General features: G+C 39.4%; 1 protein-coding gene across 1 annotated transcript in view; it reads right to left on the bottom strand.

The window, feature by feature from the left end:
- Window positions 1–8,287: 8,287 nt before the first annotated feature.
- The window catches only part of Wbp2nl (WBP2 N-terminal like), a 52,322-nt gene continuing 42,941 nt past the window's right edge, over window positions 8,288–17,668 (bottom strand). The window contains exon 6 of the mRNA XM_074081789.1: window positions 8,288–10,237. Coding sequence (XP_073937890.1) covers window positions 9,798–10,237 — 440 coding nt within the window. The 3' untranslated portion in view covers window positions 8,288–9,797. The remainder of the gene's footprint in view (window positions 10,238–17,668) is intronic.

Genomic DNA, 17,668 nt, shown 5'->3' with positions numbered 1-17,668 from the left:
ATACCTACAGGACTGGCACAGTGCTTTGCCAGAAGCACACAAAGGGTACGATTCAAGCTCAGCAGAAGGGCAATTATCCCAGGAGCAGAGCTCAGAAAAAGCTTCTCAGAAAAAAGAACTTCTAGGCATTTTGAAAGATGAGTGGAATGTGGTAGGGAGGAAGGCACAGAAGCAAAGGCCATGCCCACTGCAAACTTCAGTGTCTGTGTGGTTCAGCACAGCTGGATCACACAGCTGGAGAGGTCACTATAGGGGCAGATAGTGCTCAGAATATAAGTAGTATAATGAGATCCTTGGATACCTGAGAACTAGGAGTCTGGCCTTTACCCTGACAGCTGTGGGGAGCCACTGTACAATTTATAAGCAAGGTGGAAACTGGCAAGTTATTTATTTTTTAAATTATTAATTTATAAAAAATAGGTTTTGCATGAATGTAGAACAAAATTCAAAAGGGTTTAGAGTGAAAACATTAAGTCTCTCCCCAGTCCTTTCTTCCACTTATGCAGCTACCCAAGTCTGAAGTAACCCCTATGGATCCCTCCAGAGACCTGCTCAGTCATGGCATATGGGAGAATGGTGGCATAGTGAATGGTGGGATGAACTGAGCCTTACTTTTTTCATTTATTATATTTTGGAGATTATTCTCTATTAGAACATTGTCAGTTACTGCATTCTCACTGTGTAGGCCAGGCCGGCCTCAAACTCATGATCCACCTGTCTAGGCCTCCTGAGTGCTGCGATTACAGGCGTGAACCACTTCACCCAGCTTAGTTGCTGTGTCCTCTTTAGTGGCCCTCCAATATTCCAATGAACTTAGACTGTTTTAGAAGCATTTCAGAAGGTACCTCCTGGGCCTGGAGAACAGAGGGAAGCCAGACTGGAGCTGGGGCATAAGTGGCAATGAAAAGAGGGAAAGTAAAGAGACAAGGATGGGTGGCTATGGAGAGGTGAGGACTCTGGAAGTCAGTAAGAAGCGAGTGTAGGAATGAAAAACAGGAAAACAGAAAACCAACAGAAGACAGGCAATTCACAAAAGAGGAAGCATATGGACCAACAAATACCTACAGCAAAGCATGGATTTATTAATAATCAAGGAATTAAAATTAAAATTATGAGATGTCACATTCACTAAAATCAAACAAGTGAGATTATATCAAACTAAAACACTTCTGCATAAAAAAAGAAATAAGAAGGTGACTCATGGAATAGGAAAAATGTTTGCAAACCATGAATCTAATAAGGAGTTAATATCCAAAAAATATAAGTATCTCATACAACTCAATATTAAAATTACAAATAATCCTATTCAAAACTGGGCAAAGGACCTAAATAGAAACTTTCTCTTTTTTTTTTGGTGGTGGTGGCACTGGGGTTTGAACTCAGGCCCTTGTGCTTGCTAGGCAAGTGTTTTACCACTTGGGATATACCCCCAACTAAATAGACAGTTCTTGATGGAAGAAATTCAGATGGTCATGAGGCATATGAAAAGGTACTTGACATCTGTTAATTATCAGGTAAATGCACATCAAAACCACAATGAGATAACTTCATATATGTCAGGAAGGCTATATGAACCGAAGTTCTTCTGAAGAAGTCACATTTGCATTCAAGTCTGCAGACTGCTAGTGACATGGTTCAAGTGATAGCAAGCTTTCCTAGCAAGCATGAGACTCTGAATTCAAATCCCAGTACTGCCAAAGGAAAAAAAAAAAAAGAAGAATCTGTAGCCTATGTGATCTTGGCTGACTATTAATCATTACATCATGTTTAGGGAGAGATGGAATACTGTAGATAAGAAGCCAGAGTTACCTTGGGCTATCTTTAGTACTTTTTAATAGCCATTTACTATCAACCTCTGTATCTGGAATGTATGCTAAACCTGGTAGACATTCTGCCTCACCAACTCTAAAGCTAAGAATGTGATCAACATAACGTGAATCCTGTAGAAGAGATTTCCTGCCTTCCTGCAGCCTGACTACTTGAGGACCTCACCTCCTTTCTTTTGTTCTGTGACAATAAAACTCATGTAACCTCTTCTATATGGGCCATGTCATTCAGGGAACCATGTGTTTTAGGTAACTTGAGTTGTGTCCCTAGATCATGGTTACTTGTATTTGGCTCAGAATAAATTGCTTTCTTATTTCAGAGTTGTTATTTTATGTTGACAGCTACTATCAAAAAGATGAGAATTAAGTGTTGGCAAGGATATGGTGAAAAGGGGGCCTTGTACAATGTTGGTGGGATGTAAATTAGTATAGCCATTATAGAAAACAGTATGAAGGTCCCCCAAAAATTAAAAAATATTCAAAGGAACTAAAAACAGGATTAGCAAGAGGTACTTGCACTCCCATTGCTCACTGCAGCATTTTGCACAATAGCCAAGATGTGGAAGCAACCTAAATATTCTTTGATGAATGAATGGTTAAAGAAATAAACACATACGTGCACACATGTGTGCACTTACATGCCTACATACACACACAGAAGAATATTATTCAATCTTAAAAAAGAAGAAAATTGCCAGGTACAGAGTCAAGTGCCTATAATCTCAGCTACTCAGAAGATGAGGCAGGAGGTTTGAGACCAGCCTGAGCAGCACTTTGAGTCTGAGTCTACCCTAGGTAACATGGTGAGACTCCATCTCAAAAAAGAGAAAATTCTGCTATTTGTGACAACATAGACAGAGCTGGAAGGCATTATGTTAGTGAAATAAGCAAAATACTGAAAAATAAATATTTAACAATATCATTTATATGAAGAATCTACAATAGTCACATTCTAGAAGCACAGAGTAGGATGGTAGCTGCCAGGGGCAGGGAGAGAGAATGGGGTGACATTGGTCAAAGGGTATAAAAATGGTAACTATGGCTGGAGGTGTGGTTCAAGTGATAGAGCACTTGAGTGGCAAGGTGAGGCCCAGAGTTCAATCCCTAGTACTACCAAAATGGTAACAATGTAGAAAGTGATAAATACATTAATTAGTTGGAATATGATGGTTATTTCACAATGTATATAAAAATAAGATGCATACTTTAAATATAGACAATTTTGTATGTAAAAAATAATTTAAACATAAAAACTGGGTGCTGGTGGCTCACGTCTGCAATCCTGGCTACTTGGAGGCTGAGATTGGGAGGATCAAGGTTTAAGACCAGTCCAGGCAAATAGCTTGAGAAACCTCATCTCCAAAATAACCAGAGCAAAATGAACTGGAGGTGTGGCTCAAGCAGTAGAGCACCTACTTTGCAAGTGTGAAGCCTTGAGTTCAAACCCCGGTCCTGGCTCCCCAAAGATAAAAAATCAATGCACCAACCATGTTCAATATTAATAGCTACTCATTAATAATTAAATATCCTACTTTTTAACTTAATTTTTAATTACTAACAATTACACAAGGTTTTTATGTTGGCTGTTAAATACACTTCTAGCCTAATCAAACTACTGATCATGTCTCCAGACCTTTTCCCTTAATCAGCATCCTTTCTTCATGATACATTCAGGTACCTTCAAGGGAGAGTTTATTCTCCAACAGGGCATGGGGGATTCTGACCTCAAACTCCACTCTCCAGAAGATGCTCAAAGGAAAGGTCAGGACGATGCTACAGATTTTACTTCCTACCCAGTGACTAGGTAACCTTTGCAGCAGAATAATTTTTTGCAGTTTTAACTTGGATCTGATCTCTACGCTTTACAGTTGTTCACACGTTTTTCAAGCAAATGGCTAGGCACTGGGCAAAGAAGCCAAATCAGTATGAGGGCAAAGGCTCTCTATTATATTTTGTGGAAACTCAAATCCTGAGATTATAACTAGGATGCATGCTCAGGAGGTACAAGGGGATGCAGACTGACAGCACAGCTGGGAGAGCAAAACTGGGGAGAGTAGGGAAGAAATTGTGAGTCTCTCAAGGACCAGACATTGGGATACTGCTCTGCAGTCCTCAGTGGCAACATGGTACACAGGGTTGGATCTCAGACACCCAGGTTTCAAGCTCCACCCAAGATTCTGGAGTCACAAGGGAATAACCAAGCTCTTGGCCTCAATGGACTGCCAGGACTGGACAGTTTCAGAGGCAGTCTGATTACTGGAAGAACTTTCTCAGCATCTTCATACCAAATAAAATTGGGATACCTTTGCATAATCTTGGAATTTGTGGGAGCTTACCAACTAGATAGATGATGGTGGGAGTCTAAATAACAGAATCAAACTTAAGGAAAACAAAGACATGCAATATTTACTACACATATTAACCTATGTGCTGGGGACCAGGCAGGACCCTGGACTGGGAATAATGGAGTTTGCACAGCTTCTCCATGTAGAAGTTTGCACAGTCTCTCCTACCATATTTTTCCCAGTACCTGGTGTCTTGACCTTTGTTCTCACATCCCCTTGAAGAATACAACCTGCTGTGTCCACATATCAGCCCCCTGATGCAAAACTAGATAAAGTACCAGAACTGTTAGGAGACTCCCTGATGCCAGATTAACCAATACCTTAGATAAGATGTCCTCCATGCCTTGTTGATTCCAGACTGATGTGTTGTAATTAAGCTTCAGTAGCCTTAGGAAAATTAGCCCACCAAACCTCATTCCTTTCACTTTGCATCAAGAATTGTTAAAGCTTGAATTTTACTGAGTCTTTTCCTTGTACTGACCTAATAAACATTCTGGCTCAGGTAGGCGCTCACGTTTTCCCACCAAGAACATGTAGCCCTCCCGACACCAGCATTCTGTTTTATGTTCTATGTGTGTCTATGTGTATTTTATTTCTCATTCCCCCGTCGCTCTTAGTCAGGGTCATGCAGCAAACCCACGCAGGCCAGGGCACCTGTGGATTAAGAAAATCACACCAACTGTACATTTTCCCCAATTTCTCAGGGCAGTTGAACAAGGAAGGCTGTGGTTTGGCATGCCCTCACCCATGAAAAGGGTCCTTCGTGAGTCCAATACTGGGGCTACCCTTTATATTTCTAATATAAAATCGGGAAACAGTGAAAACATATTACAATTTCTGTACTATAGCTAGGAAAAAAGATAGGAAGAAGAGCTGGAGGTTTGGCTCAAGTGGTAGAGCACTTGCCTGGTAAACACAGAGCCCTGAGTTCAAACCTCAGTACTACCATCAAAAAAAAGAAAAAAAAAAAAAAAGAAGATTGGAATCCTGGAGTTCATCAGCATAAGAAGGAAGTACCCAACTGTCAGTGGGCAGCTCAGAGACCCAGTGTGAGTGCTTTGAGCATGCAGCAGGACCAGCTAAATTCTCCCTGGATTTGTCCTAGGTAGAGCAAACAGTTCCTTTGAATACAAGGGCTCAAAGCACTTCTCAAAGGAAGTGCTCTTACAGAAAAACTGACTCTTTCAGGAACAATCACACCAGACAATAGAAAGTAACATTAGGTGTATCACATGGCACCATGTGGGTTCAAACCGTGATTCTGTTTAATCCCAGTCACAGGCTTTGGTTGCATTGGCAGCTCTTAGACCAGGCAAACAGGCACTCTTTGCAGGGAAGAACATGATAGAACCCCACCTTCAGGAGACTCAGGAGACACAGAGTCCTGAGCTGCCCACTGACAGTTGGGTATTTCCTTTTTATGCTGATGGACTGCAGGATTCCAGTCTTCCTCCTTTTTCTTTTCTTTCTTTTTTTTTTTTTTTTTTTTTTTGGTGGTGGTACTGAGATTTGAACTCAGGCCTTGTGCTCGCCAGGCGAGTGCTCTACCACTTTTTAGGTAACTGGATCTCATCTCAAATCTACCTGGTACAAGTATAAGAATGAACAGAAGAGAAAATCTAGTTTTTACCCTTTTAGAACTTGAATCCCAGAATGTTTGCTAAATATCAGTTATTTAGAGAACTATTCCACTATAAAAGAGGCTACAACATTGATCTTTTCCCAATTTACTGTCTTATTCCAGTAGACACCAAAAAGCTGAAATGAGGGGAAACTTACCCCTACTCTAGTTTAGAGAATCTCTCCTTTTTTCCTCTCTTGTCACTTGTTCACTTACTGTGGTTTAGAAGCAAGAGAGAAAAAAATACTTTTTGTTTTGTTTTCTTGCAGCACTGGGGATTTAACCTAGGGCCTTGTGCATGCTAGATAAGCAGTCTATTGCTGAGCTATATCCTCAACCTGAGAAGAAACTCTTAGAAGAAAAAAATCCTAACTTTCCTCTAAAAAACTTTAGGGAAAAAAGAGCTCCTGTGATCCATGATTAAGAGCAAGTATGGTCTGGATTGCCTGTCTGGAACTTTTAGAAAAGGGTTATACCTACATTTTCCCTTTTTACTTCTTCCCTTCACGCTAGTTGCCCAGGCAACTAGACCCATGACTCCATGCCTAAGAGGAAGAAGCAGCTACTTTCTTTTTATTGTAAATATTCTTCAAGACTATCCCCCATTCTCAGTAAAGTAGACATGAAGTTCTTTTTCCTTATAATGGAGGAAGAGTGATCTTTGACTTGTCTTCATTGTTGGAAAGAGCTTTAAAGCTTAACAACTCCAGAGCCTGAAGTCTATTTTAATTCTAGTATCTCATGCAGAAAGTGTTTCCCAAAGGTTATTCCACTGAATAATAATTTTGGTTTTATTGTTTTGGTTTTTGGTGAGACTAGGGTTTGAACTGGGGATTCACGCTTGCAAAGCAGGTGCTCACTAAGCAGGCCACTGTACTGCTTGAGCCACACCTCCAGTACATTTTGCTCTGGTTATTTTTTGGAGATGGGGGTCTCAAGAACTATTTGCCTGGGCTTGCTTTAAACCCCTATCCTCTCGATGTCAGCCTCCCAAGTAGCTAGGATTATAGACATGAGCCACGGGCACCTGTCTAAATCATAGTTTTCCAAAATGTTTAATGAATGAAATAGTCTAAGGCCAAATAATTTTGAAAAAACGTTAATTTTCAAAATCTCTCTCTTGGAGATTTATGATATTCCCTAGCATATTCAAGGCTATGAGAAATTGTGAAGTTAGGAAACCAATTTGCCTGGCTTTTTCAAATAGATTTGACCCAGTAACGCCCTTTTCACATCCACCCATTAGTATCTACCTGACTTCTTGGAAAAGGTCATCCTTGACAATATAACAGCATCTGGTTTCCTACATGTTACATTGAAAATAAACCCAACCTATTTTAAGAAAACCATCTACAATTTTTAAAAAGCTGTACACACAAATAAGTTAATCACAAAGTTGTTTGTAATAGCAAAAACCTGGGAGAAATTCAAATGCCTTAAAATAGGGATTGAGAAAATATAACTATCATAGAATATTATGTACTCACTAGTGAAATTTCTTAGGACTTTCTTAAAAACCTATGAAAATGTAACATCAGGTGAAACACAATATATTTAATATATTTTCAACTACATACAAAATATGCATAGAAAAGTATTGATTTAAATATCTTATGGGTCCAGTAATATTGTGGACTTAGAGCTCCTGAAAAATCTCCTAGCATGTAACATCTAAAAATACCTGATATAGTATTTTTAAGGCCTCATGATTGATGAGCCTACAAGAAAATAAAGGCCAATGAAATTAGGAACTTGGCCACAGTGGAACAATGATGAACTCTGAAGGAGCTGAAAACAGTAATAGTCTAGAATGGTAGTTCTAGAATGGTACTGCCCCCAGTTAGGAAATAAGTGGGAGGTAGTTCTGGGCTATCACAATTGGAAGTTGACTACAAAGAAGCTAGACATTCTGAAAATCACAGGACAGTCCTGCATGACAAAAAAATTGCCCTACACCCCCTCATGATTTCCAAATGGATCTCTGGTGATTGCTGTAGGTGAAGCACATGTTCATAATCATTTGACCCTGGAACCTAGACTTATTTTACATGATTTTAATGTATACAGAATTTTTCAGGAATTCAACCAGTGTGAAAGGGAGAACTCAACTTTGCTTTATTTAGAAATTTTTCAAGGATTGTTCACCACTTTGGAAAATAGCATCATCAATGGTGTGGTATTCAAGTCAGCATTCATACCAGTCAGTATTTCTAATACCTATCGTGAATCTATATAAATAGAGGAGTGAGCACTTGATTACTTCATTATGTCTTCTAGTGTGGTAGAATCTGAGCATTTAATATATAAATACTTAAGTTTTTACTCTAAACTAGTTTTATATTTACACACATTTATGGTATCATATCAATTTTGCTTGAAATAGTATGGAATCATGGGCAACTTCCTACAAATTTCATTGAAGTGAAAAACATATTACAAAATATTTGTTATAAACATATAAACAATATATTTGTTACAAAATATTTGTAGCCAGGTGTGGTGCTCGTGCCTATGATCCCAGCTACTTAGAAAGCAGAGGCAGAAGGATCTTGACTTTGAGGAGAGTCCCAGCAAAATTAGCAATGCCCTAGCTCGAACAAACAAAATGGCTAGGGGTGTGGTTCAAGTGGTGGAATGCTGTCTAGCATATGTAAATCAGTGGGTTCAATCCCCACAACAGAAAAAATATATATACACACACATATATATATTTGTATATTTGTACAAATATACATGTAAGAAAAGGGGTTCAGTCTGATGGGATTAAAAATTATTGTAGTATATACCTCCTACAACTTACTTTTCTCATTTAACAACAAATCTTAGAAATTTCTGCATGTGTAGAATGGATATGCCAGTTTATGTATTTCATATTAGTGGATATGTTATTTGTAATTTTGTACTATTAGAAATAATGAATGTAATGAAATTTTCCCATATGCATCTTTGTGCACATGGGCAAGTTATTTCTCAGGGGTAGACATTTAGAAGTGAAAGTGCTTTATTTAGATTTTTTTTTTCTGTGTAGTACTGGGGATCAAACCCAGAGCTTCATGAGTGCTAGACAAAGACTCCATCACTAAGCTACATCCCCAGCCTTTATCAAGAATTTTAATAGAACTGGGAGGTACTCAGAAGTACAGTGGAAATTCTGGTTATTCCATTCTTTCACTAATGTAAAGAATGTGAAAAACAACTGTATTCAATGTGATATTTTTAAAGCACATATTCTAGGGCCTAGTAAATGGAGCATAACAAATGTTTCTCTCTCTCTCTCGATCATACTGGAGTTTGAACTCAGGCTTTTGCACCTGCTACAAGCACTCTACTATTTAAACCATGTCTACAGCCCTTTTTGCTCTAGTTATTTTGGAGATGGAGTCCCAGGCCAACCTGACCAAGATCTCTTTCTGCCTCAGCTGGGATGACAGGCCCATGCTACCAAGCTTCTTTCCATTAAGATAGGATCACTCATACTTTTTGCCCCAGCTGGCTTGGAGCTGTGATCCTTTTGCTCTCAACCTCCTGTGCAGCTTGAGGTGACAAGTGTACACTACTGCTCCCAGCTATTGGTTGAGATCAGTCTCTCAAAATTTTTGCCCATGCTGGCATGGAGTCGTGGTTCTCCCAATCTCAGCCTCCCCAAACAGCTAGGATTACAGGTGTGCACTACTGGCACCTGACTCAAATGTTTCTTGAATAGGGATGAGGAGAAAGCCAGGAAACTTTTTCCAAATTCATATTCAGCGTCTATGTTTTAAAATGCAGCTAATGTCAATCAAATTATTAGGGAGTTAGCCCACAATGCTACTCCTCATTTAGCCCAGCTAATGTAAAATTGACTCTGCTTCTAAAATCAAGGCACGGCAGTAAAGCTTAGCTTTCCCCTAAAATTACCCTTTTAAGGTGTGAGGCAACTACCTGGCATAGGTCTATGATCATATACCTGAGTACTCCTCCTTGACTTCAATGTCGGTGCCATTTTGCTTGGAGAATCCTCAAGGTTTACATCTTAGAAGGGGGAGAATGGGTCTGAGAAGATGAGGTAGAGGGACGAGTAGCCTCATATCCAGGAGTCTGGGCTGTCCCAGGATTGGAATGCCCCGCTCCATATCCCACAGGCCTGGCTTCAATTCCTGCAGGTGAGTCTTCATATCCGGGAGATGGGGCTTCGTATCTGGGAGGTGGGGTTCCATACATTGGAGGCGGGACTCCGTATCCAGGAGGCGGGGCTCCATATGCGGGAGGTGGGGCTCCATATATTGCAGGGGACGCTCGGTATCCTGGAGGGGGCGCTCCGTACCCTGGAGGGGGCGTTCCGTATCCCGGCGGTGGGGCTCCGTATCCGGGAGGTGGAACCCCGTATCCGGGAGCTGGTGTTCCGTATCCCCTAGATGGTACTCCATATCCCGCAGGGAGTGCTCCATAGACAATAACTGGGAATGCTAGAGAGAAGGGGGGAAAAATTGAGTTTTCCTACAGCAAAAGAATAGGTAAGAAGGAAGGCGATTGTAAAAATAATGATGGGAGCCGGCGCTGGTGGCTCACATCTGTAATCCTAGCTACTCAGGATGCAGAGATCAGGAGGATCGTGGTTCAAAGACAGACTGGGTAAATAGTTCCGCGTGACCCTATCTTGGAAAAAAAAAAAAAAAAAACCTTCACAAAAAAGGCTAGTGGAGCGGCTCAAGGTGTAGGCCCTGGGTTCAAGCCACAGTACCGCAAAATACTAATAATGATGATGATGATGGGGCTGGCAGAGTGGCTCACGTGGTAGAGCACCTGCTTAGCAAGCATGAGGCTCTGAGCTCAAACCCCAGTGCCGCCAAAAGAAAAACGCTGAAGCAAACTAACACAGGAAGAAAGTTCAGGCAGAATAATGCTATAAACTTTCCTTTAGCCATCGCCAGTTGAAGGCTTTATCGTTTCCTGTTGTGGAGAGATCAAAATTAACATGAAAACAATACTATAGTTAGATCAGTACAGTAAGGAATATTCTTTGGAAAATAGAGGGGGAAAGATGAATAAAGAAAAAAGTCGTCTATAGTTCTATCAACCAAAGACACACAGTAAAAGACTTCTTTGTAGACTCTATGTATATCTTTTATACAGTCATGGTCATACTGACTCTACAATTTCACCTAGCTCTTTTCTGCTAGTGTTACAAGAAATTTCTTTACATTATTAATTTACTTAGTGCATTAAAAGCTGGGTAATATTTCTTCATATGGATAGTAGCTATGTAGTTTTCCTGTTGGTGGAGAGCATGTTGCTTCCAGTCTCCAATTAATAATGCAATAACATGAGCGTCATTTCCTAGGGCTACATCCCACAGTGATTTAACAGGGTCCAGGTGAATAGATAACTGCAATGTTATTTTGCTTAAGATAACTGGTTAGAATATTATGCAGATGGCAAATGAACAGTATTTGATTCATTCTGCATTATGAATGCAGCTCTTCTTAACTAATGTATTTGGTTTGCTTTTACAGTCTTTAAAAAACAAATCCTTGAAGTATTGTAAATCAAAGGACTCAGCTAACAATTTCAGTGAAGACTTTGAGGGTCAAAGCACATACCTCCAAATAGAATGATGCCTAAATAAAGTGTCCCCGGTGCAAAACCCTTTCACAACTGCCTCTTAAATTCACAAGCCAGATGCACAGAATGGTATAAAAGTAGGATTATCCCTAATTTCAAATGCCCAGAGTAGGACATGTTAAGAACTTGGAAGCCATCACTCCCATCCTCACGCCAAAATAACAACAAAAACAAAAAGATAACTTTTTCTATATCCGTGAAATATGAATACAGAGAATCACGACAGAGGTCACCTTAGTTGAAGCAGGAGCCTGCAACTAGACTTTGGTATGGTAATTATCAACAGATTACAACCAAGAGAAATGCAAAACATGACAAACTTTATTCAAGAAGGAGTTCTTAGGCAGAACCAAAGACAACAGAGGAGGTAGGGGATGGAACTGGAGGACATGGAAGATCTGGTACCTACAACCACAGCAAACATTAAACACAATTTAACTCCTAGGCAAATTAATATAAAACCTCACATAAAAAACCTAAATACCTATTTCTGTAACTCAATATATCATGTCCAGCTTTCAACAACAAAACTCCACAAGGTATGATAAAAGGCAAGAAAAAAATACAACCTGAAGAGACAAAGCAAGCATCAAAACTAGACTCAGATGACACAGATCTTGTAATTATCAGATTGAAAACTTAAAATAACTATCATCGATCTCACAAGGACTCCAAAGGGAAAAGTAGGTAACTTAGCACAAGAATACATGGATAGAATCTTCAACATCCCCCAAAGTTCCATGTGTTAAAGGCTTAGTCCCAGGGTTACGCTGTTTGGAAGTGCTATGGCCCTTTAGGAGGAAAGGTCCTGTGGAAGGTCCTTTGGTCATTGGCAGGTACCCCAAAGAAGACTGTGAGACCTCAGCCTCTTCTGCTCTTTGCTTCATGAAGTAAGTGGTTGTGCTACACCATGTGTTCCCTCCATGGGGTGCTGCCTTGTCACTGTCCCAAAATAATGGAGTCAATCAATCATGGACTGGAACTGTAAAACTATAACCACTTCCCCCCCACCCCCGAAAAATCCCACCTTTTCTCTTTGTAAGTTAATTATCTCAGGTATTTCATTATAGTGACAAAAAACTAACACACAGGGACATGAAAACTGTAAAAATGAATCAAGATTTTATTTTCTGCGTGTTGAAGCTGTAGGCTCCTTGAAGTTAGCTTTAATTCACCATCTTGTTGTTGTGACTTGGTCTGGGTACAGGGCACTCAAAGCCCTTCAGGTACACAGTTGTCTGACTTGGTTTCAAGTCAACCTAAATAACTGACCATTTCTGATTGGTATTTGGTGTTTCTGGGACATAGATGCCCTCTAACCAATCTGTGGCAGTTTATGTATATATTTTTGTACCCTATAAATGATTGTGGTATCCAAACTTGGGTTTCAGGACTGAAGATTATTTTTAAGACTTCACTAACATTTATCTCAAAAACATCACCAATACATACATTGTTTAGCAAGCCAAATCTTCATCACAGCCTTTATTTATCCACCCAAGACAGGCCAAATGGTTTACTTCTCCAATTTATCCAGACTACTACCTAAGCCAATTCAAATATATATAATTGTGTCTTTATACTCCCATGCTTAAATATTTTCCTTCTCTATCCAACAAGATTAATGAAGTTAAGGAAATGCCCACATTGTCATTTTTCCCCATCTTATGCCTTATTTTCTCTCCAATGAGAAATGGAGGTGGGTTATGTAATGAAACAAATAGAGCAACTGCAGCTTCCTGAAAACTGAGAAGTAACAAGACTAAGCTATAGCAACCTTAAGAAGATGGGAAAACTCTTACTGATATCATGTGTGTTCTTAGATATTTTTATTAATCTGCAATTTTAATAAAGTACACTTTTCTCTCTCTCTCTCTCTCTCTCTCTACTAGGGTAGCAGGGCTTCCTGCTACGACTTCAGTAATGCCTCCAGCCTGACATTTCTCTTAATAAAAAAAGAATCAAAAGTTACTTGAATGGATTTATGTAAAAAAAAAAATTAAGAGAAACGTAACACAGACAGAAATAAAGAATGGTGGTACATGCCTATAATCACAGCACTCAGGAGGCTAACACAGGAGGATTATGAGCTCCAGGCCAGCCTGGGCTCCGGAATGATACTCTGTCTGAAAAAAAATAAAGAATTCCTTTGATAGTACAATGATGTGAATGTTTGTGTCACTCCTCCTCAAAAAAAAAAATCACATTGAAACTTAATTCCTAATTTGGTTGTATTAAGTAATGGGGATTTAGAGAGGTGATTAGATCATGAGGGCCTGTCCTTCATGAATGGGATCAGAAACTTTATAAAAGAAGTCTGATGGGGGTTCACCCCTTCCACCACATAAGGATGAAGTGAGATGTTTCTATCTATGAGAAATGCACCCTCAACAGATACTGAATCTGCTGGCACCTTGATCTTAGATGTCCCAGCCTCCAGCCTATAAGCGATAAATTTCTATTGTTTATAAATTATCCATTCTAAAGTTTTTGTTTTATCAACCTGACAGGCTAAGACAGAAAGGCTCATAAATAGACTGAACATAGGTAAAGAAAAATAAGTGAGCTTGAAGTGTCAATAAAAACTTCTTGAACTGAATTGCAGAAAGAATGGGAAAAAGGCCTTCCAGAGTAAAACTGTAGATTAGAATTTTCCTCCATGGCAACTTTGCAAGTGAAAAGAGTAATAGTAACAAAAGAGAAACTATGTATTTTTTATTGTTATTAGCATATATTAGTTGTACAGGAGGGTTTCACTGTAACATTTACATATGTGCTTAAAATGTACCTTAATTAGATTCACTCCCTCCATCATTTTCCCTCATCCCCCTCCCTGCTTCTTAGAACAATTTTAATAGGTTTCATTGTTCTATTTTCATACAATTATACAAAGTGCATGGATCTTATCTGTCCTCCTTCACCCTTTCTGTATAGTATCCCCCCTCCTATTGGTACCACTCATGGACAGAACTTGTTTTACCTTCCTGTCCTCCATTTTTTAAAATGTATATTGACTGTTAAGTGGGGTTTTGCCATGGTATTTCACACATGTATATATTGTACATTAATCAGAGTAATCCCCTCTATTACTTACTCTCTGTCATTCTGCTCCCTATTATTCATCAGCTTTCAGTGCATTTCCTTATACCATCTTCTACACAGATACAATGTAATAGGTAGCAGCTAGACATAAGCAGTGGCCACAAGGAAGAAAGGAAAAAGCCATTATAATTTAACTTCCCAACTCTATTAATTTTCATTAAGATCAAGTAGCCAGAGCCCAGGGGATATCAATTCTTTGAAGTTAGCCACTTACCTAAAGCTTAATCAATCCATTCTTTACTCAAGGGTAATCCACATTTTAAACATCAGGCAGGCCTGATGCTGGGAGTTTACACACGTAAATTTAACAAAATAAAGACCCAGACCAAGGAGCTGGATAGAGCAAAAGATAGGAATTTTAAACAGAAACTCTCTGTCAGTTTGAGCAGGAACTGGTAGTTTACACAGGCAATCTGTCTCTAATTTAACAAGACAATGACCCAAACCCAGGAAATAATCCCAAGGGTTAAATAATCCCAAAGCTAAAACTTCTTCAATAAATATACCAACTCTAAAACCTGACCCATCATTCTCTCCCTAGAGAGAGAGCCGGTCAGTAGAGGTGACCGGCTTTCAGTCTGTTGAAAGTGTATTCCTTTCCTAATAAACTATGCTATTACTTTTACTATAATCTTTGCATCTTGCTTGAATTCATCTGCTGGATGCAAGAACTGAGGTATTTGTCAGTGCTATTTTTCCAGTAACACAATGTACTTTGATATTATTCACTTTCTATCATAGGAGAAACTATATTTCAAGGAGAGTAAGAAAGGAAGAACATTGAGAATCATAAAGGAGAAAAGCAAACAAGTATGGAGAAACAGAAAGGCAATGCAGGAAAAACAGAATGCAGTCAGCAAATCCACCCCTGGCTCACAGGGAGAGGGAGACAAAGCTACAACCACAAGGTAATCTTAGAGAGTAGCCCTAAAGACAACAGTTGTCACAAGAGAATTTCATGGTTCTTGAAAGTCTTAAATCCAGTGCAGGGATTTGATCTAAAAGTGACTCCTCCTGCATGGAAAGCTGACACTGGGAGAGAAGATCCATTGTATCACTCCCCATAACTCAGAGTACAACAGACAGGAGCCATCTTGGGAGGGTGTCTGTTGTTTGAGACAACATGAAACATGGAACTATCACAAGTCAGAGTTCCTGGGGATATCCTGGGAAAACAATGCTGGGTGGGAGATGGCCATAAGAAACAGTCATCTTTCCTGGAGAGGGGGAGATTTGGCATAGATCTGCTGAGAAATTTAACAGCTTGGGCTATTAAGGGCACAGTAGTCAGTGGCTATGCCCTCTGTGACAAGGAGTGACACCCATTCCTTGGGTATTACTATAGGGGCTGAGAGCTCCAAGCCTGAGCCAGACACATTACTCAGTTTCTGGAACTTCCTCCCAGCTGTGCATAGTTTACTGCAGGCCGGGGCTAAAACTCTAACAGATCACTTTGTTTCTGCACTTCCTCCCTGTAGCAGGGTGGTTTACTGAGGGGCAGGGTATGAAAGCACTGAAACAGAGATAGGCAGATTGTTCAGTTCCATTGGATTTCACCCTATAGTGCAGAACGCAGTTCTCTGTTTGCTTACTCCTCTGTCGGTCACACTCAGGGATACCCCTTGGCTTGGATGTTTGCAACCCCTGTGTGCACAGACCGAAAGTCCTCTGGAGTGAGTGGAAACCTATTTGGTTCACAGGCCACAAGCTTATTGGTGCTGGCAGCAGCTCCTGGCAAAGAAGGAAAGCCAGAGTGAACTGATGCTGATAAACTCTAACTGGGTCCGGCCCTCAGCCCACATATAGCACCACCAGTATAGCAGGAAGTACAGTATGACCCACTACCTGCCCCTAGACCTGGTGAATTCCAACCTTAGAGAATCCAGAAAGAAGCTTCTTCAATTTTTTTGTATTCCTTTTTTTCCTTCTTAAATTTAATTTTTCCTTATTTTATTTAATTGTTTTGTTTTTAATCTTTTAATTTTTATTCCTCTTCTTACTTTTATCTAATCCGATTTACATGTCTTTATTTTATAATTGGATTTTTATCATTGTTCTTTTCCTCTCTCATATTCTTTTCCTTTTCTTTAACCTTGCTTCTTCTTCCCCTCCTCAATCCCCCTTTATTTCATTATTTTATTATTATTACTTTTACCTTTATGATTTTTAACTTCATAGTTGATTCCATATTATTTTTGCCCATTCTTTTCTTTGGTTACCAGTGGTATAATAGTTGTCTTTAATCAGTTTTTATTGTATTTCTATATTTGGTATGTTTTGGTGTTGCTGCTGTTATGGCAATTTGTTTTCTCCTCTGAGTGGTAGTAGGGATTGAGTCCTCAAAAAATAGGCTATTCACTAAGAAGACCCTCACATAAAAGTGGAAGAGCTATCCATCCCAACAGATGTGCATATCTCAACATAGAAACACAAGAAATATTTTAAAAAGTCAACATGACTACTCGAAAAGTTCATAACTCTTCAATAACTGAATCCAAAGACATCAAAGTGGGTGAAATGCCACATAAAGAATTCAATAGGTGAATTTTTAAAATAATCAGTGAATTTAAAAAGGATACAAATAAACAGCTGAATGAAGTGAGGAAGATAATATAGGATATGAATGAGAAATTCAGCAAGGGATAGAGATTCTGAAAAAAAGTGGAAATCTTGGAAATTAAAAGCTAAATAAATCAAGCAAAAAACCTAATGGGAAGTAATACCAATAGACTAGATCAAGCAGAAGAAGGAATATTAGGGTTTGAAGACAAGGTTGATGAATTTTTACACTTAGATAATAATAAGGAAAAATAAAGCCACCTGCAATAGCTTATGCCTATAATTCCAGCTACTCAGGAGGTGGAGATTGAGAAGATCATGAATTGAGGCCAGTGCAGCAAAACGTTAATGAGACCCCATATCACAAATAAGCCAGGCTTGGTACTTCATGTCTATAATCCCAACTACCTGGGAGGTATAGGTAGGAGGATAGTGATCCAAGGCCAGCCCCAGGCAAAAACACAAAACCCTACCTGAAAAATAACCTAAATCAAAAAAAGGCTGGGGCTCAAATGGTAGAATGCCAGTTTAGAAAGCATAAGACCCTGAGATTAAACCCCAGTACTACATATATATATATATATACACATATATGGAGGAGAAGGAGGAGGAGG

Source organism: Castor canadensis, chromosome 8 (genome assembly GCF_047511655.1).
Source record: "Castor canadensis chromosome 8, mCasCan1.hap1v2, whole genome shotgun sequence".
NCBI lineage: Eukaryota > Metazoa > Chordata > Mammalia > Rodentia > Castoridae > Castor > Castor canadensis.
This window is presented reverse-complemented; position numbering and strand designations above follow the sequence as displayed.